At 37.1% G+C, this 24075-nt stretch overlaps 1 protein-coding gene across 5 annotated transcripts in view; it reads right to left on the bottom strand.

The window, feature by feature from the left end:
* Window positions 1-117: 117 nt before the first annotated feature.
* The window catches only part of scap (SREBF chaperone), a 128096-nt gene continuing 104138 nt past the window's right edge, over window positions 118-24075 (bottom strand). For all 5 annotated transcript variants that reach the window (XM_059974348.1, XM_059974356.1, XM_059974334.1 and 2 more), the window contains 8 exons: window positions 19759-19874; window positions 17187-17733; window positions 16521-16606; window positions 15675-15757; window positions 14299-14465; window positions 12080-12160; window positions 10682-10888; window positions 118-7320 (listed from right to left, as the gene is read on the bottom strand). In XM_059974348.1, coding sequence (XP_059830331.1) covers window positions 7075-7320; window positions 10682-10888; window positions 12080-12160; window positions 14299-14465; window positions 15675-15757; window positions 16521-16606; window positions 17187-17733; window positions 19759-19874 — 1533 coding nt within the window. In that variant the 3' untranslated portion in view covers window positions 118-7074. The remainder of the gene's footprint in view (window positions 7321-10681; window positions 10889-12079; window positions 12161-14298; window positions 14466-15674; window positions 15758-16520; window positions 16607-17186; window positions 17734-19758; window positions 19875-24075) is intronic.

Raw genomic sequence — 24075 nt, 5'->3', positions numbered from 1 at the left:
TGTCTCCTCTCAATTACTGTTACACACTGACCTTGTAATGTATTTTAAAAAATCCAATATAAAAAGGCTTTAATAGGTAATATTTTGCATTTTCCCTTGGCTTTGAGTGATGTGTGCAAGTGGTGACGGAGACAGCAGAAGCTGGAATTTTGAGCAAAAAATTAAGTTCTGAAGATTATCAAACTTTCCCTACACCATAACATACATTTCCTTTTTTTCCAGCAGTGGTATAGCAAGAGATGGAATAAAAACCCAGTTGTAATAAAATTCTGAAAATTAACTGAAAAATATTAACTTATCTATTCAAGATATTCTGTCATCAAATTGATATCAAAGTTTTATTTACAATTAGTACAAAGTTTGTTATATTAACAAAATATTACAAGCTCTTCTACATTAATATACAGTACAATGCCACTGACAGAACAAAGGGCTTAAAATTATAAACTATGTACAAGATCATCAAAGGTTTATGTTGTACAATTGTGTATTTTTAGACTTCTATCATTTATTCCCCTGAGCCAGTAATACATTAGTTTTTTTTTGATGGTTCTTATACAGTAATTATCAGGGTTACTCTGAACTAAGGTATTGACATCTTGTGGCATACATCTTTCAAATTTATATGTAAGGTTTAAATCCCGTAAATTCAAGAATATTGTTAAAAGCTAATGTTTTCCAGTTCCAACATCAAATGATAATATAAGTACATGAATGCATTACCACATGAACATTTAGTTCTTTTAAATCCATGTCTTTAAGTTTGAAGTGTATGTCAAGCAATTAAATGGCTCTGGGTCTTTAAAGAATGCTTATGCCCATTCTGAGACAAGTTAAATGAACCAGTTGCACTTGACCAGGATGCTATTGTACCCCAAAACATAAAGCTACTGGAACAGGAACCAGTATTCTGGACCAACCAATCTAGAAATGAGTTTAAATCCTAGCAAGGCAAATGGGACATTTAAATTCAAATAATTAAAATGTTGAAATGAAAAATCTTAGTCTTATAATTCTGTGAAACTACCAGATTGTTGTAAAAACACACCTGTTTCACTATTATCTGCTGCCCTTGCCAGCTTCTATGTGTATATAATATATAAAAAATGGCAGATCAACCAAAATGGTTAACTCTTACTGACTAGTTTTCAGGCAAGTAGGTATGGACAACAATGGTGCCACTGCTAGCCAAGCCCAGAAACACAAATATGACAAAATTCAGAGGACTTGTGTTACTCAAACACTGTTTCCTGTGGTGTGAAACGTGAAGAGGAGAGGATGCATGATGAACAAAGGGACTTCATTTAGATAGAACATCGCTAGGTACTTGTGAAGTATTTACCTGTATAATGCTGGAAAATCCAGCAGGCATGCACTAAAACAGCCCATGAATTTAAATCATGTAATAACAGAGAACAGGTTGCACTGCATTGGTTAATGACTAGGAAAACCATTTCTTGGATTCAAGATTCCGCAGCTATTCTGGACAGTATGGTAAGATCTTGCTGTTGTGGCAAATATACTTTGGAATAAAGTCTGACTGCCACAAAATGGACCCTTATCCAAACATATAGCACAAAGGATCATCTTACTTAGCAGATATGTTAGAAAGAAAAACATTGAGATCTGTGAAATTGAGTTACTCCACTGACTTGATAGTTTATCTAACTCGTGGGATAGCATAACATAAAGATAAAGCACAGAGTCCATACTGAAAATCAGCCACACTTTTACACTCAACTATATATAATTTTTTAAAAATTAAACCTGCATTTTCATCAATTACCAACCTGTAGTCTTTGGGATGCAGGAACCTATGTGGTCACAGAACAATGCTGGAATTTCACAGAGAGCATCTGATGTCAGGATTGTGCCCAGGTCGCTGGTGCTGTAAGGCAGTCGCTGTATTAACTAAATTAGTCACGAAGGACACGTCAGACTTGTTATTGCTCAATCATGTATTTTTCTCCAAGAAGTTGGACATTGGCTAATCGGGGGTTGTGTAACTATTTAGAATGAGGGAGTCTCATTAATTATTGGGATTAATCAAATTCCTCCACCAACTAAAATCAGCCATGCATCATCATCCACAGAATCAGGAATCAATAGAATCAAACAGCAAACCAACTACTATAATATGGGAAATCTCACACAACCTGGGTATTGAAAGGATCGACAGATTGATGGCTTTTTCCTGATTCTGTGGATGATGATGTATGGCTGATTTTAGTTGGTGGAGGAATTTGATTAATTCCAATAATTAATTGAGAATGCCAAGTGCTTATGGATAGAATACAGAACAAATGCATTAAAAGTAAACATTTCCCAGTATGCTATAACCATGATTATTTGAGCATAGTCAGGAATTGAATGTACTAAGGTTAAAAACATCACTGTTGGGAAGATGGGTAAATGCAGTGGAGTTCAAGGTTCAAATTTATTTGACACATGAACATCAAAGCAGACAGTGAAATGTATTATTTGTGTTAACAACCAGGGTGTGCTCGGGGTAATCCTCGTGTGGCCACATATTCCAGCGCTAATACATGGGAAATATATGCAAATGAAGAATGAACACTCCTGGAAAAACACACTGTCTTTCAGACATAAATATCACTTTTGTCTTGCCGAATGGCCAATTCGCTGGCTGTATTTTTGCAGAGTAAGGTTACAGGCTATGCAGAAAGGCATTGGATAGTCAATCCCTCAGGTGAAGTACATGAATGAAAGTCTGTGCAGAAAATTTCAAGCAGATGGATACATTAATAGGGAGAGATGCTGTTTGTAGCAGCAGATGAAAGTGAAGGCCATATCTTTGTTCTATCCCGAGGTTAAAAAACTGGCTTCACCATGATCGAGTGCTAAGTAAGTAGGCTGATATCAGAGGCCCCATATACACTTCATCTCAAAAAATACTAGTGACTATTACTGAATTTGATTTTTTTTTACCTGATTACATACTTCTAGCAAGAAGGAAAGATATCCCAGTTCATGACACAGTAAGTTGACAATGTCTTCGCAGATGGGGTTTGATAGGTCAGTTAGCCCAGATATACATTTGAAAGATAGAAGTTAGCAGTGCTATGAGGAAAAAGAGTGGGACTAATTGGCTAGTGGTTTTAAACTGCAGGCTCAGGTACTTTGATTATAATTGCCTTCTACTTTTCTTTATCCTCCCATACAAACACCACCTTCTCTTTAAGATTCTAACAGTCATTCTTTCCATTCTATTAACTTAATTCAGATCCACTGAGTCTGTTCAGAGATGGACACAATTGTGAGGAATAGGGTCACTGACCCTGGTTGATGCTTGGAAGAGCATGTTGAACAGTTTGCAGGCCAACATTTTGTTTTGGGCCTACAGTTCAATAATGGTACAGTACATTAATGAATCAACTTTCATTGCATTGTCTGCTAGCCTCTAAGAATCTGACTTGGGCAAGTCTTTGTGCTTTACATAACCTACTTACCTGGTTCCTAACTCCATTTCTTGGTAGTGACCTCCAGCATTATTCCACTTATATCCACTAAATCCCTTCCCCAATGCCTCAGTTGTTTTAGAACCCACAAGTTCAATCCTTCTGAATAGAACACCTACTCATTAATTTATCAAAACATCATGGAATGAGCTAGTTAAAACTGTAATTTGACCAAGATTGCTACAGATTTGTAACTCCATGGCAGTTTCATTAACTCAAAGTAAGTCGGACAATGATAACACCCCTTGAATCATTTTCCAGTAACAGGGAATATTTTTATTTCTTTGGGAGGGGAGAAAAGTGAAATACAAACTAAAAATAAACCACTTAGCGGATCTTAGTATAAAAACAGATTAAATCTATATTTACATTTTTTATTAAGTTTGTTCCAAAAAAAAGATTAAGAAATGTTCTTTGGTTCTGTACATTTTTCTGATTTTGACTTTCTACCAATCTCTAAAATTTAAAATGAAACAGAAGAGAGGCTGCAGGTAATTTATTTATACTCAAGAGGCCGATTCAGATGGAAGCCTGAAAAGAAATCTTCCAAAAGGAAAAAAGTATGTGTTTAGAACCCTCTCAGTTAAGAATGGTATCAGTGCATAGTATTGAGCCAAAAATAACAACAAAAGCATTTTTTCTTTTTAAAAATTCTAACATAATTCTGTCTTTAAATATTAAACAATCTCTCTGTTTTGAATAAAAGAGTCTGTAATTTTAAAAAAAGCTCAATACAGCAGCAAGGTTAATATCCCTACTTGGTTCCAAATTCCCAAACTCATCAGCAATGCTATGAAGTGCAAAACAGAAGCTAGAGGGACAAAGATTGTAAAAGGGAAGATGGAGGAATGCATCGACCAAAACAGAAATGGAAAAAAAGAGAAAGATGCTCAGGGAAAAAAAAAAGTTGAAGTATGACAGAGATGTGAAAGAGAACTAAAGGACTTGGGAGAAATGAATGAAAATAAAATAGTGTATAGAGTAAAAAATATAGAAGCAAGGATGACATAAAAGGCAGGAAACAAATAGAAAACTAGAAAAACAAACATGGTATGATGCTCCACTGGTTGAGCGGGAAATCTCCTCCAGCCTCCCACCCACAATTGCCTACAGTATCCAAGCAAAGATTCTGACCAACATCGTATCAGTAGTGTGATATGGGACAAATTTCCAGTATACTTCATCACCTTTTACAGTTATTCCTTATAAATAAATGACATCAACTTGATGCTAAAATCTCTTCATTACAATTTTAAAATAACATAAAAACAATAAATATTTTGAATTAAGCAGGCAGTAAGCAATAGAGTGCTGATTAAGTTTTCACTGATACAGAATTCGAAAACTGTTTAATTTTCTCTTCCACTAATTTAGTATCTCTTCTTTCTATGCGTGAAAATTAATTGTTTCAAGAAATTAAAAGTGCAACTAAACCGAGTTATGGGAGACTGCTTTTGCAGCTGGTTGGGGAAAAAATACTGAGCTGTTGGTTATCAGGGTGATTACAGAATTTCAGCAATATTACTCATTTATTCATCACTTATCTGAACTGTGCACACATGTCCTGACAAGATGGTGACAAGGAAGCAGGAAGTTTGCGAAAAAAAGGATAATAGATTCAGCTTATACCCTCATGATTCAAAGAGCCCCCTCAAGGAGGTCTGGCTACCTGTATCTGCATAATCAAAGTATTGTATTTTCAAACACTATTTTGCAACATACTAGTAACAATATGATATTCATAGACTGCAAACAACCATCAATTTCTCATATGGCAGCAAAAACAAAATGCACATTGATAATCTTTTACTTTGACCAATTACTTGTTTAAACAACCAAAATAATCCATTCAAAGCAATCGCATTATGAAACAAAGGTAACAGCTGTCTAAAATGGTACCCCACATATACTTGTGACTTAAAATTATTGTAGTTGTTTTAATAACTAACAAAGAATATAGAAGTCTTAGGGGAAATCTGGTGAAAATTCATTGTTTAGAAAAATAGATAAAGCTTTAGAAATGAAAATTAAGTTAGATGTATTGGAAAAGAATTAGGGAAAGGTACAAATTGAATAGCTGTTTTGGAGAGCAGGCACATTAGGTAGCAAACATGCTTTTATCTGTAAGGTTCTGATTCTAATGGTGCAGAAAGGCTATGGTGAACACTTCCTGGCAGTTTCAGATGTTGAAAAAGCATTCAGTTCAGTTGTAATGCTTAGATAATATTACTATTAATGCAGCTGCTGAATTGCCCATGCTGTGAGGTGACTGTATTGTCAATTGCCACAGATATGGTACTACAATAATGCAGACTATTTTTAAGTCAGTACTTGCATTCAGCAAACTCCATAAAGACAGAGGAGTGTAGCAACTTCTGTCCTGGAAGAATGCACTCCTGAGCAACCCAGGTCAGCAATTTAAATAAACATGGACAGCTTCATTCAGAAAGCTGCTTTTGGATCAAAAGTAATGAATGAAATAAAAATGTGAGCACTTATTAAGCTAGATTTGTCTGGCAAGGGCTCAATGGATTGTAGATGACATAATGATGCACAAGGTTTATAGGATGGACTTGAGGTACAAGTCAGTGACAATCTAACTGAATGATGAAACATACTTGAGAAACGCGTGTCACAATGAGAAGTAGTGCATCTGAAGACTAAGGAGAAGATGAGCACAGATGTTAGGAGGCAGAAAAATGGGCAAGTGCTGAACAGCCCTGCCAACTATACTGGGATTATTCTGTCATAATAAAATTGGAGAGAAAGTCTGACTCACATGGAGATCACCAGCACAGGGAGACAAGCAAATATTTTGACGTAGACAGTCCACGAAGTAGGTAGACTGAATCTAGACAGGCGAAGCCTCAATTTAAGAAGTCTTCAGATATGAATAAGCCCCATTCTGCTGTATGTATTTAAATATTTCATTTTTTTCTTTTGAGAGAAACAAAAAAGGCATTTAGTCAAAAGTTGACATTACAACTGGTTTGATGGCATTTTAGAGAACATTTCACCACATCTCTTTTCCTTACCCTGTGTATAGTCAAACCAGTTATGTATTGTCAATTTTTCTTCTTTGTTTAGTTTGCTTGCAAATTCATTATATTTATTTTTACCAATTAAAAACTGCTCAATCTGCATGATTAAACATCTCTTGCACAGCACTCTCCTTCCCTAAACTTTAATGCATTTAAAAAAATAATTTAAAAAAAATACCTCTGCGCTATCTTTGCATCACAGTTATGTCTAATTCACATGAAGCAATATTGTAAAACCAAATAAAATCAGGCTTGATTACTAAACTTTAACGTGCTTGTTATGTCAACAAAGTGCTTTAGGGCAGACTTGTTGTCCTTCACCATGCCTGCAGTTCTGAAGCTTTGTTACATGAACTATAAAATCAAAATCTGCTCGCTGACACAAAGAAAAGACCCCCAGCATATTGTGCAGATCTGTCCCCATGCACTTGAGCTTCGAACCATCCAGTGTATCACATCTCTAGTCATTCAAAAACTCAAGACCATGATTGAAAATTGCATCAATGCTTCTTCCTTGAGGCAAAACCTCAACAGTATAGAACTCCCTCCTTCATTCAGTCTAGTTTCTCCAGCACAGACGGGAAGTAAACGAGGCTAAGTTCACTGCCAAAGTCACACACAATGGCAGCATTGTCCAAGACCAGCAGCTGTCGAACAAGCTGCAGCTCATTACTCTTGCCCAGGTAGACAGTTTGAAGCAAGTCCCCGTAGCCAATGTCCCAGAGGCTGACGCAGCCTTGTCCCCCAGTCACGAGAAGGTTGTCAGATATCACCCCCAGACTAGCTCCGCAACCTACGTCCTGCAAGAAAATGTTAAGAGGCAAAGATCTTAATGGGTGAGAGGCATAAAAATTCTACTACAGACTTTTAATGTCACAGGATAATACTTCAGTATTTCATTAAACCTTATCCAAAAGGCTGTATGACAGTAACACTTGTTTTAACTGAAAACATTTCTTGAGCTCTTTGACAATTTCAGACTCACTGGTTTGCATGGAACATAAAAACTGATTAAGGTTGATGCAAGTAACTTCTCACTGCTACCATCAGACAGAAGATACAGACGCCCGAGGTCTCACAGCCTGAATACCTAGCCTCATATTACCATTAGGTTCTTGAACTGATGTGCACAACCCTTGTCCTACCTTAGCACCAGAACACTACGCACTTCCTTTTGCACTACCATGGATACGTTCTTTTGAGAGAATTCTCCATTTTTATTTTTTTACACTAATATCTTATTTTGCAGTCTTTTCTTTCTACTGTCTTATATAATTTAGACACAACTTATGTTTTGTGTTGTGTTATCTGAATCCACATGTCTGTGATGCTGCCACAGGCTTTTCACTCCACCAGTACCTCATCATACTTGTGTATATGATAATAAACTCGACTTGAGAGAGATTTAATTTGAAACTCCAGTGTGCTGTAATTCGACTGAGAGCACTTGCTGTATTGGTGACAATTGTGTCTAAATAGAAAATACTTCCTGACAGCATTAAACTTGATCAGCATAAAAATAGCACTAGAGCGTTAGTGGTGGCTGAATCTTTAACTTTCTTGTACCATACACTATGTAATATTGCAACCAGCCCATAACACTACAGAACAAGTACATAAAGAGACACACTGTACATTGTTAATAACTCAAAAACTGTATGATTTAAAATACAGGCATTGCATTCTTACACAGCTGCAGCGAGGAGAAGTTGTTTAGCAGTTAATTAAGGTTACAAATCAGTCTTCTTAGCAAGCATATTATTTTGATAATTGTATAATTCTTGAATATGATGTCTTCATGCACTGGATTTATGCAACTTTCCAAAATTAAAAATTGAATCAATTGAGAAAAAAACATTAGTCAATTTTCAGAATGATCTTCTGGAAAATGCTAGTATTGCCTATTTCAAAATTCCACTCACAAATCTGGGATATGGGTTCTAGAAGCAAACATACATTTATTACCTACTCTTAGATGTCCAGGAAAGGCAATAATAGTGATTCTGTATAAAGTAGTAAAGTCCTTGTACATGTACACAGAAAACTTCAGAATTATGAGTTAATGTCATAAGAGAATGGTGTCCAGGTCAGCTCTTCACAATACTGGAAGTGACTGAATCAAACCTGAACTGGAAGACACTTTCAAAGAAACAGGGCCTTTGCATCTTGATTAATGTTATCAAATTCAACTATTCTCTAGTTATGTCCTTGCAGGATAGCTATAAAGTGAGCTGAACTCATTCTTTAAAAATAACACATCTACATTTACTAATATGGAATAAGCATGGGGCTAGTGGCAATGCTATTGATGAGCAGATTGGACTAAGATTATTATGGATAACGATAGCACTGGTCCACTAGTTAAAAAGTCTTAAGTTGGGGTAAGTCTATTTTTGATGGCATTAGACTGCAGCTTGCAATACTTGATTGGTAGAATGTGTTAGCAGATAAAAGGATACCTAGAAAGTGAAAGACATACAAAGAGTTTAAAGCCAGCATGTTCCTGTTAGAGTGAAAGGAAAGGCAGAAATAGGGAACCCTGTTTGACATGGAATATTAAGCTTTGGCCAGGAAAAGGGAGGCACATGACCATAAGACATAGGAGCAGAATTAGGGCATTCAGCCCACTGAGTATGTTCTGCCATTCCATCATGGCTGACTTATGATCCCTCTCAAATCCATTCTCCTGCCTACTACTCATGACCTTTGACAAACTGACTAATCATGAACCTATCAAACTCCACTTTAAATATACTCACTGATTAGTCTCCACAGCTGTCTACGGCAATGAATTCCATAGATCCACCACCCTCTGGCTAAGCAAACTCCTCCTCATCTCTGTTCTGAGACTGTGCCCTCTGGTCCTAGACCTCTCCATATACACTCTAACTAGGCCTTCAATATTTGATAGGTTTCAATGAAAACACCCCCTCTCATTGTTCTAAACTCCAGCAAGTACCAACCCAGAGCCATCTGCTCCTCATACATTAACCTTTTCATTTCCAGAATCATTCTGCTAAACTTCCTCTGTACCATTTCCCACACCAGCACATCTTTTCTTAGATATATCAGATTTAGGGAGATGGGATCAAACAAATCCTTTGAGAATTACAAGGAACGTAGTCATCTCTCTGACACAGTGGAGTCAAGAAAACAATCTCTCCCTCAATGTCACAAAAACAAGGGAGCTGGTTGTGGATTACAGGAGGAATGGAGACAGGCTAACCCCTATTGACATCAATGGATCTGGGGTTGAGAGGGTAAACAGCTTCAAGTTCCTCGGCATCCACATCACGTGGTCTGTACACACCAGCTATGTGGTGAAAAAGGCACAAGAGCACCTCTTTCACCTCAGACAGTTGAGGAAGTTTGGTAATAGCTCCTAAATCCTAAGAACTTTCTACAGGGGCACAATTGAGAGCATCTTGACTGGCTGCATCACTGCCTGGTATGGGAACTGTACTTCCCTTAATCACAGAACACTGCAGAGTGGTGCGGATAGCCCAGCACATCCGTAGTTGTGAACTTCCCATGATTCAGGACATTTACAAGGACAGATGTGTAAAAAAGGCCTGTAGGATCATTGGAGACCCAAGTCATCCCAACCAAAATCTATTCCAGCTGCTACCATCCAGGAAGCAGTACCGCAGCATAAAAGTCAGGACCAACAGGCTCCGGGGACAGTTTCTTCCACCAGGCCATCAGACTGATGAACTCATGCTGATCTGAGTGTACTCTATATTACATTGACTGTTCTATTTATCATAAATTACTATGATTGCACACGGCACATTTAGATGGAAACGTAACATAAAGATTTTTACTCCTCATGTATGTGAAGGATGTAAGAAATAAAGTCAATTCAATTCAAGAAATTCAGAGAGAGAATAAAGGGTCTATGAGGGTCCCTGGCAGATAAGATAGAGAATTTTAAGATGCTGTAAATTTATTAAAAGGGTATAGCTACGGAGAGAGCAAGTTTCCTTAAGCATGGCTATCCATTAAGTTATTTAGATAAAGACCAGACCATTACATTTATTATATTATTCTGCTTAATGAACATTATTGCTTTTGAACTAGCATTTACATTTAGTTTTGTTTAAAGATTGCCCAGACAACACTAAAACAGTCAGAAAATGGAACAAAAACATCAACACCTACTTGCTGAATGGAGTAGAGTTTGATACCAGTGCTGCGATCCCATATACAGATAATGTCATCTAATCCACCACTAATCACACAACTTGAGGTACAAATGAGAGAAACAACATCACCGCGATGACCATGCATGTGACTTATTCTACTTCCGGTTAATACATCCCAGAGACAAATAGCCCCATCTTGGCCTCCACTAGCCAGCGTCATTGTCTAAAGAGAGAAAGAATATATTTCAAGAATTGTAACTGTGCAAGTTACTAAAGCTGACTGAGAGGTGATGACCATTCTTCTGCTTGCCATGTTCATCATGATGCATTCAAAACACATGACACAGATCACATGATTAGACGGCACAAACAAGAAAACCAAACTTGAGACAGAATTCTTAATTTTGAAGATGGTACAAATAATGGCAGTTGTTAACTGCTTTATATTATCTATATATACTGTTATTATGTGTGTTACATGAAAAAGGGAAACTTCCATAACTCAAATTTTGCTAGACATTTTTTTTAGAAGAAAATTTAACATTATTACCATCTTGTTTCTTTTTTTTGTTTCCTTACAGTTGCTAATTCTATTCTTGGTCACAACAAAGCTGCTGATAACACCTTTTTACAGTATTTACAAAACACTTACTCTATGACTCCAGCGAAGGACTATCATATTTTGTTGAAGATGATGGCATTCTGGCTAATAGCACGGATTCTTAACAAAAATGTTCCTACCACTGCAATGAACTAACAATTTCATGCACTGGGCAGAACTTGATCATACAGTAGTTTTCTGTGAGAAAAACAGTCTTCTCAGCAAGAGAATGCCACAACCGGACCTCAGTTATCTCTGGTTATCAGCACTTAATGACAAAGTCCAGGAAGAGCTCAACTTTTTTTTGAATGGCAACTTAGACATGCCAATACATGTGCATAATTTAAATAACCATAAGCATGTAGAAATGAAAACCAAACCTTTCTTTCACAAAATGTCCTACAGTACTTTATAATCATTACGATACTTTTCAAGTATTGACATTTTTGCCTTAAGAGCAACATTTGAACAAATCAAATTTATGAAATTTTTAGGCCAGCAAATAACAACATCAGAAATCATTGCATCAACATATGAATGAATGATAATGCTTTATTTTAATCTCCTTTGGAAGACAAAAGCATCAACTTAATTTTATGCATTGAATACATTATCGCTTCACTCAAAGACAAGAAACAGGTTTTTAATGCAAGTGAAAGCAAAGGTTTTGCCAGAAAATTAATGCATTAGCAAGTAAATTTGCAGGAATTATAGCAATTTATCTTCATATGCAGAAAGTTAGTGTAAAGTTTAACACAAAATGCTACAAATTATTATATTGTCAATACTATTGTTGCTTCCCTTTAGTGTTACCTGGTCTATATAAACTGCAGTGATCCCTCCTGAGTGACCCTGCAATGTATAAAGGCAACAGGAGTCCTCAAGCCGATAGATCTGTAAGAGGAAGAGAAGCTCAATAATAGCCCATTACAATTACTCTTTCAAGTTACTTAATTCACAACTGAAAATGAGCATGGAATCATACTACGCAATTAAACTGCACCGCTAATTGGGGTGGACAGGGTAGATGGAATTTAATCTATACAAGTGTGAGATAGATAATACATTTTAGGAGGTCAGATTCTGGTAGAACATCTAAAGTAAATGGCATGGACCTTTGATGCCTGAAATAAGTGGAGACTCTATAGGACTAAGGTGGCTTCAATTTCTAACCGAGCAACTTATTGCTGCAAGTTCACTGCTCCTTGAAAAAGAAGAAACAAGCCAATGAAGTAGTGAAAAAGGCATTTGGCATCCTCCCCTAACATCTGCTTTATAGGCCAAGGTACTGAGTACAGGACTTCGCATGTCATTGCGCAACTGTTCAATACATTGGTTAAATCACACAGTATATCGTTCTTGTCACCAAACTACAGAAGAGTGAAAGCTCAAGAGATTCATCAAGAAGATGCTTGAATTGAAACGTGTAATTATTCAGGAGAGATCAGATTGACTGGGTTTACTTTCACTAGAATGTAGAAGGCTGAGCGGTGACCTTATAAAAGTTTGCAGAAATATATCCGATCGATAGATTCTTCTTCCCAGTGCAGGCGGAGTCTATAACTACAGAAAATAAGTTTAAAGGAGAGGGGAGAAACTTGAAGGAGATCTGAGGGTTAAGTTTCCTCACAGAGAGGATGGTGAATATCTGGAACAAACTGCCAGAGGAGGTAGGTGGAGGCAGATACAATTGCAATGTTCCAATTACAACATTTAAAAGGCATTTAGACAATTATTTAGATAGCAAAGGTGTGGAGAGCTACAGCCTAAAATGGCATATGAGATTTGTGTAGATAGATATCATAGTAGGTGAAAAAGGCTAATTTCTGTGCTCTACAGTATATTTCTATGATTCTAATATTTGGTTATAAGGGAGAGTTGATAATGGGCAGGAACATCCAGGTTCTATTAATGAAAGGTACTGCATCCTAATAATACCAACTTGTCTATTTCATATTTGATAAGGAACTGCATTTTCTAGAAGTGTGGAGGTTGAAGCCACCTCAGTTACATGGAGTCTACACTTATTTCAGACCTCCCTTAGCAAACAGCAAGTACTGTGAATCCTAGCAGTGAAATAATGTTAACATTAAATGTGTGAATATTATATCCCTAATCAATAGACTAGTCAAATGATGTTTCTCTCTGGGACTTAGTCAAGATTGAACAGGAAAGTGCAGCCTCACATAATAAACTTCATGCTCACTTCTCAATAGTTTACCATCGAGAGCATAATGGATAAAAGATATTTTCTTTGTGACAAGTATTTATGAAAAGAAGTGAAGAAATGCACTTCCCTCTAGAATGAAGTAGAATGTTTCAGTAAGTCACCATATAAGAGAGGAATTATAGGAATATTTCTGAAGGTTTCCACTATAAGCACTGACATCCAAACATTAACTTTCGTGTTAGATCATTAATTACACAGAATGAAAACTTCAGCCACGCTGATCAAGATACCCATCTACACTAATCCCATTTGTCTGTGTTCAATGACAATGCTGCTGAGCTTTGCTTTTACTTCAATTATATTCTACTTAGACAGAAAATGCTGAAACTATTAAGCAGCTTAGGCAGTACCTCACATTTTTTCAACAGGCCAAAGGGCACACTGGATGTGGTGGCAAATTTCATCACAGGTTTCTGCCTTTGCTGAAAGGTGGATTCCGAGAGGTGGTCCAGCTTTTCAAAGACCTCAGCGTGGAGGTTTAATGTCAGTGACAGTCGGCAGAATGCCTCTGCTTTGTGACTCTTCTTGTCAATCATATCACAAAAGATGACTGAATGAAGACAAAGTTTTGGATTGTTTGCTCTCATTCTCCCAGTGTGTCAGATCGATTGTCTTGAAGGGATAGGACAGGAGTGTCATTGAAAGCATGACAAAGCCCATATAATGGATATACTCCACTGATGAGTAGTGCCAGCCCAAATTATGAATCTAGTCCTTCAATGGTATGAAAATTTTATCCAGAGCTGATATTCTTACCAAACACAAAACCATTGTCACATAAAAGTAGTTGAATTATACTCACTCTGAGCGTGTGATCTTGACTACCAGTTACTACACGGCCAGCAGCTGCTTTCAGTACTGTAATAGGCTTTTGATGTGCACAATGAACCATGTGGGTCAGCTGACAAACTATGACATCATTGCTGTTAAAAACTGACGATGAGGAGATGTTAGACCTGTTGGGTGTTCCTGAACAGAAAAGGAGTTAGTGATCCAAATGTGGAATAAAAAACAATTTATCAATTTGTATATACAAACTAACTTTAACACAGTGAAATGGCTCAAATTAGTTTACAACCAGGTTGTTTGAAAAAACTAGCAACTTTTTGCCAGTAACATTAAAAGCAGTGACTGAAGGCAGATCTAAAAAAGTAACGTTGTTCAGATTTTAAGAAATGCAAAGATAATGGACTTCACACATACAGTTGTTCGGCCACTGATGAAGGAGTAAGAAGTGGAACAACATACAGAGGAAATAAGGTCATAACCGAACAAGTGCTCAGTGGGAAAATGAGATGATTTCAGTATTCATTTCATTGCTGATTACAGGTTTTGTGCTGATTATTTCTAACACAAGACACTAGAAATGCTTAGGAGGCCATGAACTTAAGGATAATAATTTTGTAAATATCACTCATATCAATGAGCTTTTGTAAGTAATTAGTAAATATTGGAATAGTTGGGCTGTTTTATTCATTTGTTAATCATATAGTAGTCATAGAACAGTACAATATACGAGAGATGACTGATAAGTTTGTGGCCTAAGGTAGAAGGAGTCAATTTTAGAAAACCTAGCACATTTATTTTTCAATGTATTCCCCTCCTACACTTGCACACTTAGTCTAGTGGTCGTGGAGCATACGGATCTTGGACCTCCAGTCACAGATGGGTGATTGATAGGCTCGTGGCCTAAGATAGACGGAGATGAGTGATACAGTTCTCGTTACACGCACATGCAGGTCAACTCTTTGAGTGATTATGCAGAATATTTGAAGTTAATTAACTCACCTCCTTCTACCTTAGGCCACAAACTTATCAATCACCCATGCTGTGGACACTTTCTGGAGGTCCAAGATCCGTATGCTAATCAACCACTGGACTAAGTGTGTAAATGTAGCCATGGACTATGTTGAAAAATAAATGTGCTAGGTTTTCTAAAACTGACTCCTTCTACCTTAGGCCACAAACTTATCAATCACGCCTCGTAGAACACAGCCATTTATGGCGGCTCCATCTTTTTCTGAGGTGTATTCAAGCTAATCCCACACCTACTTTGTGGTTTTTCGTGGGCCATCAGGTTTAGGATTAGTTAACAGGCTCCTAATTTATAGTTAAAAATGAAAAATGAAAAAGAAATGACAGAAATAGAAGGATAATAATAACTTAAAATTGCCCTACCTCGGTATTGTAGCTGGTTAAAAGTCTTATTGGTGTCTAAACAATAGAAATCTAATGAACCATTCAATCTTGCTGTAACGATTCTGTAAGAGAAAGGGGAATTACTTTGTTAAGAACAGATATAAGACAATTTCCATGTTTTGGTGCGGCAAAAACAAATGTATATTGCATTTCCAAACTGACCCAATCAACTTAATGATAAATTTTATCTTTCACAATCTACATACCTTTATTAGATGCAAAATCATAGTTGATGTTACAAAAATTCTAGGTATTAAAATTTGTAAAGAATATGAAATAATTCTTAAATACTTTGATAATACTGTGGCTAAATATCATACAAAAAATACGTGTTCGTGTGGATAGAAATGAAGGGAATGCAAATAGGTTAAACTGGGTGCAGGATCAGGACTTTCAATTAAATTAATCATTAATACTGTATTCAATTTATCATCTATTGACAAAACTATTCTGCTAAACCCATCAGAACTTTATGCTTATCTCCCTATAATATGATAAAACTTTTAAGTTTCATCACAGTGAACTTTGTTCAACCCAGTTCAGCCACTGTCACATTTCTTTCTAAGTTGGGTGGCTCATATATAGGTGGAGAAAACATTAAATCTGAAGCCAAGTGTAAGACATGTTTCAGTCAAACCACCATGCCTCATTCATGGTACATTTTTTACATTATAAACAGACATCACAAAAATATCACAAGATACCAGAAGGCAGTGTTCTATGAATATTCAGTTCTATGAAAGAGAATGAACCTAAACCAAATGGTATTCAGGATGTTATTTAAGGATTCATGGGGTACATCCATGACATTTATCCAATTGTCACCTGTTTGTGATAAATGCCAGTGCTGTTATCCCTGATGAACCGTCTTCATTACTGCAACGTAGTGTTCCATCTGTAGCATTCCACACCTGAAATAAACCAGATAGGTTTAGATATTAAGTTACAATTTATACAATATATTTTTAATACTAAACAAAAAGCTTACAGCTTTTTTCTCTCCATTCTTTTCAGAGGGATTCAGAACTACTGTTAAGGGAAGAGTTCCACTGACATTGGACACAGTTTTATATCTCACCCATTATGTTTCAAGGCAAAACAATAAGCTATTTAACAGTATTTCAACATTTTCAGGTCATTCGCTTTTAACAACTTACCTTGCTTGTGCTGTACTGTTCAAGGAAACCATTATTCAGTACAGAATCAGAATTTAGAAAATACTGAAACCAATCAAACTACTTCTAGTGATGTCAGGTCAGACTCCTACAGCCAGCAACAGTGGCACCAAAATCTCGGAATCATTCAAGGATAGATGCAAGCTGTATTTAGAATGAATAGAACTAGTGGGATAAATTATGTCTCAATTGGATGCTACCATGTATTTAGTTGTGATCCACTAAATTATATTTAAGGAAAAGCCTCTTCAATTTTTTTTTCCCAATATTTCTTGGAATTTATCAATTCTTCAAAAGTTAGGAATAGAATTTTTACCTCAAGTTGCCCATTACTTCTTCCTGTCGCAATCAGATTACCCTGTATGCCTAAACTCCAAACAGAGCTTTCACAGTCTCCGTCCCACATAGGAAGAGGTGAGGTTTTCTCGTACATAGGCAATGGCTCATCTCCTAAACTCCTCCTCCTGTGGTTGCAGCAGCCATCCCAGCTCCGTGACTTTAGACTCACTGACGTTTGAGAAGACTTCAAAGTTGCTGGGTGGGATGGAAAACTCCTCAAGTTTTGCACATTCAGCATTTTATGATCCTCATATGCTTTATCATAAGTTTGACCAAAGTCATAGCCAGTTTCTTGTGAAATTTCAGAAATAATTCGCTGCCTTGGAACTGTAGACCTTTCTGCAAAGTTGGTGTCTATCAAACTGGATAAATCTGGCTGATCAGTGAAAAGGGGTTGAGTAGGAGTCAGTTTCCTCGGGAAATTGTAATCATTTTCGTAGACATCATCTTCTCCATTTTCAGGATCTGATATATATTCCCGGCTTTCTTGTCGCTCGTGGAAAAAGTTGCTATCCTTCCATTGCCTATAAATGTATAATAAAAAAAGATAAACTTGAAAGTATTTTCTACTTTGCCTGGAATTCAAAACTCTGTAGTTCTGAAGCAGGAAACTGATTTCACATTCAGAATACTTCCACAATTCTAATGTTTTTAAGTAGAGTGGCTATTTTGGTCCAAAGAACCTACTTACTTTGAAGTCAGTACACTGCAGATTCAGTGGATTCCTGAGATAAAGTGTTTATCCTCTGAGATGATTGAATTAGATTGACCATTAGTTAGTGGACTGCATAATAATGAGGAAAGAGCTCATTAAAACATACAAGATTTTGACAGGATACACAAGAGATTGAAGATGCTGAAATCTGAAGCAAGAAACAAACTGCCAGAAGAATTCAGTAGGTCAGGCAACATTTCTGGTAGGAAAGCAACTGTTAACCTTTGGGTTGAAAACCTGCGTCAGGACTGAGCATGAAGAGGTGAGATGAGGAGAGGTGGTGAGATAAGGAGGAGACCAGGAATAGCAAGGAAAGATTATTCTGAGATGACTGGTAGACTGAAGAGAAGTTTAAGATAGCAGGCAGGTAGATTTTGAGAGGGATTGATAAAGGCATATCTTAAGAGGTTGTTTTCTAAAGCTGGAAAGTCCAGAGTCAGGGAACATCATTTAAAGCTTAAACACTGGTCTCTTAGGATTGTAATGAGGAGATTTTCTTTAAGCAGAGGCTTGGAAATCTGAGGGTTTTGAATGCTTGGTTATCAAGAATATTAAAAATTGAGACCAATAAGACCTTTGTGCACTCACAGAATATAAGAATCAAGTGCCACTGTAGCGTAACGGTTACCCTGATGCTATTACAGCTTGATGTGAGAATTTAGAGTTCAATTCCAGCATCCTCTCTAAGAAGTTTGTCTGTCCTCCTCACTGAATGTGTGGAATTCCCATGGGTGCTCATTTTCCTCCCACAGACCAAAGACATACCAGGTAGGTTAATTAGTTATTGTAAATTGTCCCCTGATTAGGCTAAGGTTAAATCAGGGTTGTCAGGGGTTGCTGGGCTAGTACAGTTCGTAGGGCCAAGGGGCCTACACCGCACTGCATCGCTGAATAAAATAAATAAAATAAAATAGAAAGATGGATGCGGCACCTAATCCTACTGATGGGCCACATTACTGTTGTAGAATCTGTCAATCACACAGCACAGAAAAAGACCCTTCAAACCAGTGTCTGTACCAACTGTCAATTCTATTAACTTTCAAGAACATTCACCTATAAACCAAGGGCAATTAATCTACCAACCTGGATGTCTTTAGGATGGGGCCACTCAGCAACAGGGAAAACCCTAACTTTATTTCTACACAGAAAACAGCAGATCTAGCTGCATCACTGTGTCACACTTGTCTGCTACTATTTCTTATGCTCTTACGTTCCTTTGTTCTGTATGGAAATGTGATTGCTTTAAAATATGTAATATATAAACAATGTATTTTATTTATAAAACAACAGCTGAATACATTAAACAAAAGGTATTCTCCCTTACAAAGCAATAGTGCTATGATTAAATACTAATGCATTTTGGAAGAAGTACCTAATCCATGATCACTATCATGTAAAAACATAAAAGTAAATTCAACCAACTTAATCAACTCGTAATCAGTTCATTAATAAGCTTGGAGCTAGATTTTGTTTCTATAGTAACTCTATTAACTGTAGGAACACAACTGCTGACCTACTAAACTTGCTCACAACATTTAGTTCCCAGTGAATGTCCCTTGTAAATCATTCTGTACCTCTTGGATGTAAAGTGTTTTCTGATGGGGGTGACATCGTGGTGTGGACACACAACTGTCTATTAACCTCCATAGATTCTGTCTGACCCAATAGGTTACTCCCGCATTTTGTCTGTTGTATCGTGGTGTGGAATTCTGTTTGGCAAATTATATACTCCTAGTTTATCTGCAACAATGTACCAAGTGCAAAACTTCATAATCGCAAGAAGATTCATACGAAAACCTGAGATTTAATGGTAGAAATCTGAGTTAGTGAATACCTTGAGTTTGATATGATGGTCAGACAATCACCGGTCTGTGCATCCCACACTCTGATCTGTCCAGAGAGGCAGGAACTGACTAACAACATCCCATCACTGGCCAAGCATTCAATATCCTAGGGGATAAAAAGCAATTAAGGAAAGAATTGTTAGATGATGCATTAGGGGGAGCTTTTGAGGATAAAGCTAACAGTGCTAAGTCTTGTACAAGTTTTAAGTGTTTTTTGATGAACTTTATATCTCTACTTATACTGCCAAATGCAATACTTTCGTGTACAGTGCCTATAAAAAGTATTCATCCCTTGCCCTTGGAAGTTTTCATGTTTTATTGTTTTACAACATTGAATCACAGTGGATTTAATCTGGCTATTATGACACTGATCAACAGAAAAAGATTCATTCATGTCAAAGTGCTCTACAAAGTGATTCAAATTAATTACAAATATAAAACACAAAATAATTGATTGCATAAGTATTCAACCTCTTTACTATGACACACCAAATTATCACTAGTGTAGCTAATTGTCTTTAGTAGTCACATAATTAGTTAAACAGAGATCTATTTTTGGAGTCCTGCATGCAGTTAACTGATTTTAGTAAAAATCACCTGTATCTGGAAGGTCCAACTGCTAGCGAGTCAGTATCTTGGCAAAACTACACCACTGAGACAAAAAAAAACACTTCAAGCAACTCCGCAATAAGGTTATTGAAAAGCACAAGTTAGGAGATACAAGAAAATTTCCAAGTCATTGAATATCCCTTGGAGTACAGTTAAGTCAACCATCAAGAAATGGGGAAAATGACACAGCTGTAAAACTCCCTAGATGAGGCAGCCCTCAAACAATGAGTGACCGTGCAAGAAGGGAAATAGTGAGGGAGGCCACCAAGACAGCTATGACAACTTTGAAGTAGTAACAAGCTTCAGGGGATGAGATGGGAGAGGCTGTGCATACAACTGTTGCCCAGGGTGCTTCACCAGTCGCAGCTTTATGGGAGAGCAGCAAAGAGAAAGCAACTGTTGGAAAAAAAACCTCGCAGAAATCTCAGCTAGAGTTTGCCAGACATGTGGGAGACTCTGAAGTCAGCTGGAAGAAGGTTCGATGGTCTGATGAAACCAAAATTGAGCTTTTTAGTCATCACACTAAACGCTATGTTTGGTGTAAGCCAAACACCGCATAGTATCAAAAACGCACCATTCCTGCTGTGAAACATGCTGGTGGTTGCATCATGCTGTGGGGACACTTCATTGCAGCAGGTCCTGGAAGGCTTGTGAAGATAGAGGGTAAAGTTAATGCAGCAAAATACAGGGAAATTCTGGACGAAAACCTGATACAGTTTGCAAGAGAACTGCGACTTGGAAGAAGACTTGTTTTCCAGCAAGACAATGACTTCAAGCATAAAGCTAAAGCTACACAGGAATGGCTTTGAAAACAACAAAGTTAATGCCCTGGAGTGGACAAATCAGAGACCAGACCTCAATGCAATTGCGAACTTGTGGCTGGACTTGGAAAGGGCTGTTCACTTATGATGCCCATGCAATCTGACAGATCTTGAGTAGTTTTGTAAAGAGAATGGGGAAAATTGCAGTGTCCAGATGTGCAAAGCTGATACAGACCTACCCACACAGACTCAAGGCTGTGATTGCTGCCAAAAGTGCATCTACTAAATACTGACTTGATGGGATGAATACATATGCAGTCAATCAGTTTGTGTTTTACAATTGTAATTCATTTAGATCACTTTGGATCTTTTTTTGCTTTGACACAAAAGAGTCTTTTTCTGTTGGTCAGTGTCAAAAACCTATTTCAATCCACTGTGATTCAATGTTGTAAAACACAAAAACTTCTGGGGAGGGGGGGTGGTTTGAATACTTTTTATAGGCACTGTAATTCAAGCATTTTTTGTCTTCAGTTTAAATCAGTTCTAAAGCTCCAATGATTGCTATTATGATTGCACTGCAACAATTTTGGTAGCAAAATATAAACGTACCACATGAATCTGGGTTAATGAGTTGAATAAATATTACTTTAGCATGGTCTTTTAAAATACTTATCTATTCTTATCAAATTTCTAGTAATAACGATGCTTTTAGTTAAGCCAGTATATAGCATGGTTAAACTAATCTTAAAACTGAGAGAACTCTGAAATTTTTGAAACAGAATTAAATGAACCAAGTTATATACAGTATGTGCCTTAGAATGTAAAAAGTGCCCTCAAAATATGCCAAATTGTTTTAAAAATATAAGGTTTTAAATGTTCTTAACAGAATCAATTTTTCACCCTTACCCAGTCTGGCAGACAAAGGCCACATTATGTTAAGGCAAAAAGAGGACATTAAACGTCCAGCATTTTAGACATACAGTTGTAAGATAAAGTTTGTAACCTTTTGCAGTTACCTGGTTTTCTGCATTAATTACTCATAAAATGTGGTCTGATCTTCATCAAAGTCATAATAATAGACAAACACAATCTGCCTAATTGTACATTTCATGTCTTCATTGAACACATTGTTTAATCATTCACAGTCAGACTGGAAAAAATGCATGAACCCTTGTATTGCATAACTGATAGAATGTCCTTTAGTAGGAATAACCTCTGCCAAACGTTTCCTGCAGCTGCTGATCAGACTTGCACAATGGCAAGGTGGAATTTCAGCCATAGCATCTCAATTGGGTTAAAGTCTGGAATCATTACAAAACAGAACTTTTCTTCTTTTTAAAGAATTCTGTTGTTGATTTACTCTTGTTTCAGATCATGACTTTGTTGCATCATCTGAATTCTATTAAGCTTCAGGTGACAGAACGCTACCCTGACATTCTCCTGTAAAATCTCGATACAATTTTGAATTGTTCTCATACGATTGCAAGCTGTCCCAAACCAGGATGCTCCTTCCACCATGCTTCACAATTGGGCTGAGGTTTTGGTGTTGGTGTACAGTGCCCTTTTCCCTCCAAACATTGCAATGTGCATTTCTGCCAAAAAGTTCAATATTTATCTCATCTGTCACAGAAGAGTTGCGGAACATCCAGCTGGTCTTTTGTAAACTTGAACTGTGCAATTGTTCTTGAAGGGCAGTGGTTTCTCCTGTAGTGTTCTTCCATGAAAGCCAGACTTGTTCAATGTTTTTCTTATAGTGGACACATGAACAGAAAATTTAGCAAGTTCTAAAGATTTCTGTAGGTATTTTGCTGTTAGTTTCTTTTTAGGTTCTTTTTCACCTCCTTCAGCATTGAATGTTGTGCTCTTGGTGTGATCTTTGCAGGACACCCACTGCTAGGGAGAGTAGCAACAGTACTGAATTTCCTCCATTTGTAGACAAATTCTTACTGTGGACTGATGAACTCTCAAGTCTTTAAAAATGCTTTTGTAGCTTTTTCCAGCTTCATGCATCTCTACAATCCTTCTAAGGTCCTCTGAAAGTTGTTTTGATTGAGGTATGGTGCACGTAAACAAAATCTTTCTTGAGAAGAGCAGACTCTGTCAGTAACCTGACATTGTGTATCTTATTTTAGTAAGGCAGGGCACCTGACTCCAATTAGCTTTTGTTGAAGGCGTTACCCCAGAGGTTCACATACTTTCTTTGAGGCTAGAGTATGATTGTTTAAATGGTATACTCAGTATCAATGAGAAGTAGTACAACTGTTTGTGTGTTAGTTTAGGCAGATTGTGTTTGTCTACAATTGTGATTTAGAGGAAGATCAGATCACATTTTATTAATAATTAATGCAGAAAACCAGGTAATTGCAAAGGATTCACAAAGTTTTTCTTATGATGATACATTAAAAGCAAGAGGCAACTAGGAAGAGGATATGACCAATCAAGGACAAGGGACAATTTATGACTGGAGCCAGAAGTGGGCAAGGTATCAACCAAGTGCTTCGCATCAGAATTCACTAAGAGAAGGGACACTGAAGTCAGTTAGATCACAGAGATACGCTCATATTCTGGGGCCAGTTGATACCCACATGGAGGTGGTGATGGGGCTCTTGAAGAATTCTAAAGTGGCAAAATTCCCAAGACCACATGGCATCTATTGAAAAGCAAGAGAGGAGCTTGCTGGGGCTTTAACAGATACCTTTGTATAGTCTTTAGTCCCTAGCATTGTCTCAGAGTACTGGATAATGGCCAATGTTGTTCCTCTGCTTAGGAAGGGCAATAAAAACTAACCAGGAAATCACATCCTTACATGTGGAAAATCATAGTCATATTAGGCACAGCTTGAGAGGAAGTCATGTCTCACAAATTGGATTGGGTTTTCCTCAGGAGGGGACGAAGATGATTGATTATAGTTGATAGTACAGCAGTGTACACTCAGTG

The sequence above is a fragment of the Hypanus sabinus genome, chromosome 1 (genome assembly GCF_030144855.1).
Source record: "Hypanus sabinus isolate sHypSab1 chromosome 1, sHypSab1.hap1, whole genome shotgun sequence".
In the NCBI taxonomy this organism is placed as follows: Eukaryota; Metazoa; Chordata; class Chondrichthyes; order Myliobatiformes; family Dasyatidae; genus Hypanus; species Hypanus sabinus.
The sequence above is the reverse complement of the archived record's forward strand: the minus strand, read 5'-3'. Positions and strand labels throughout refer to the sequence as shown.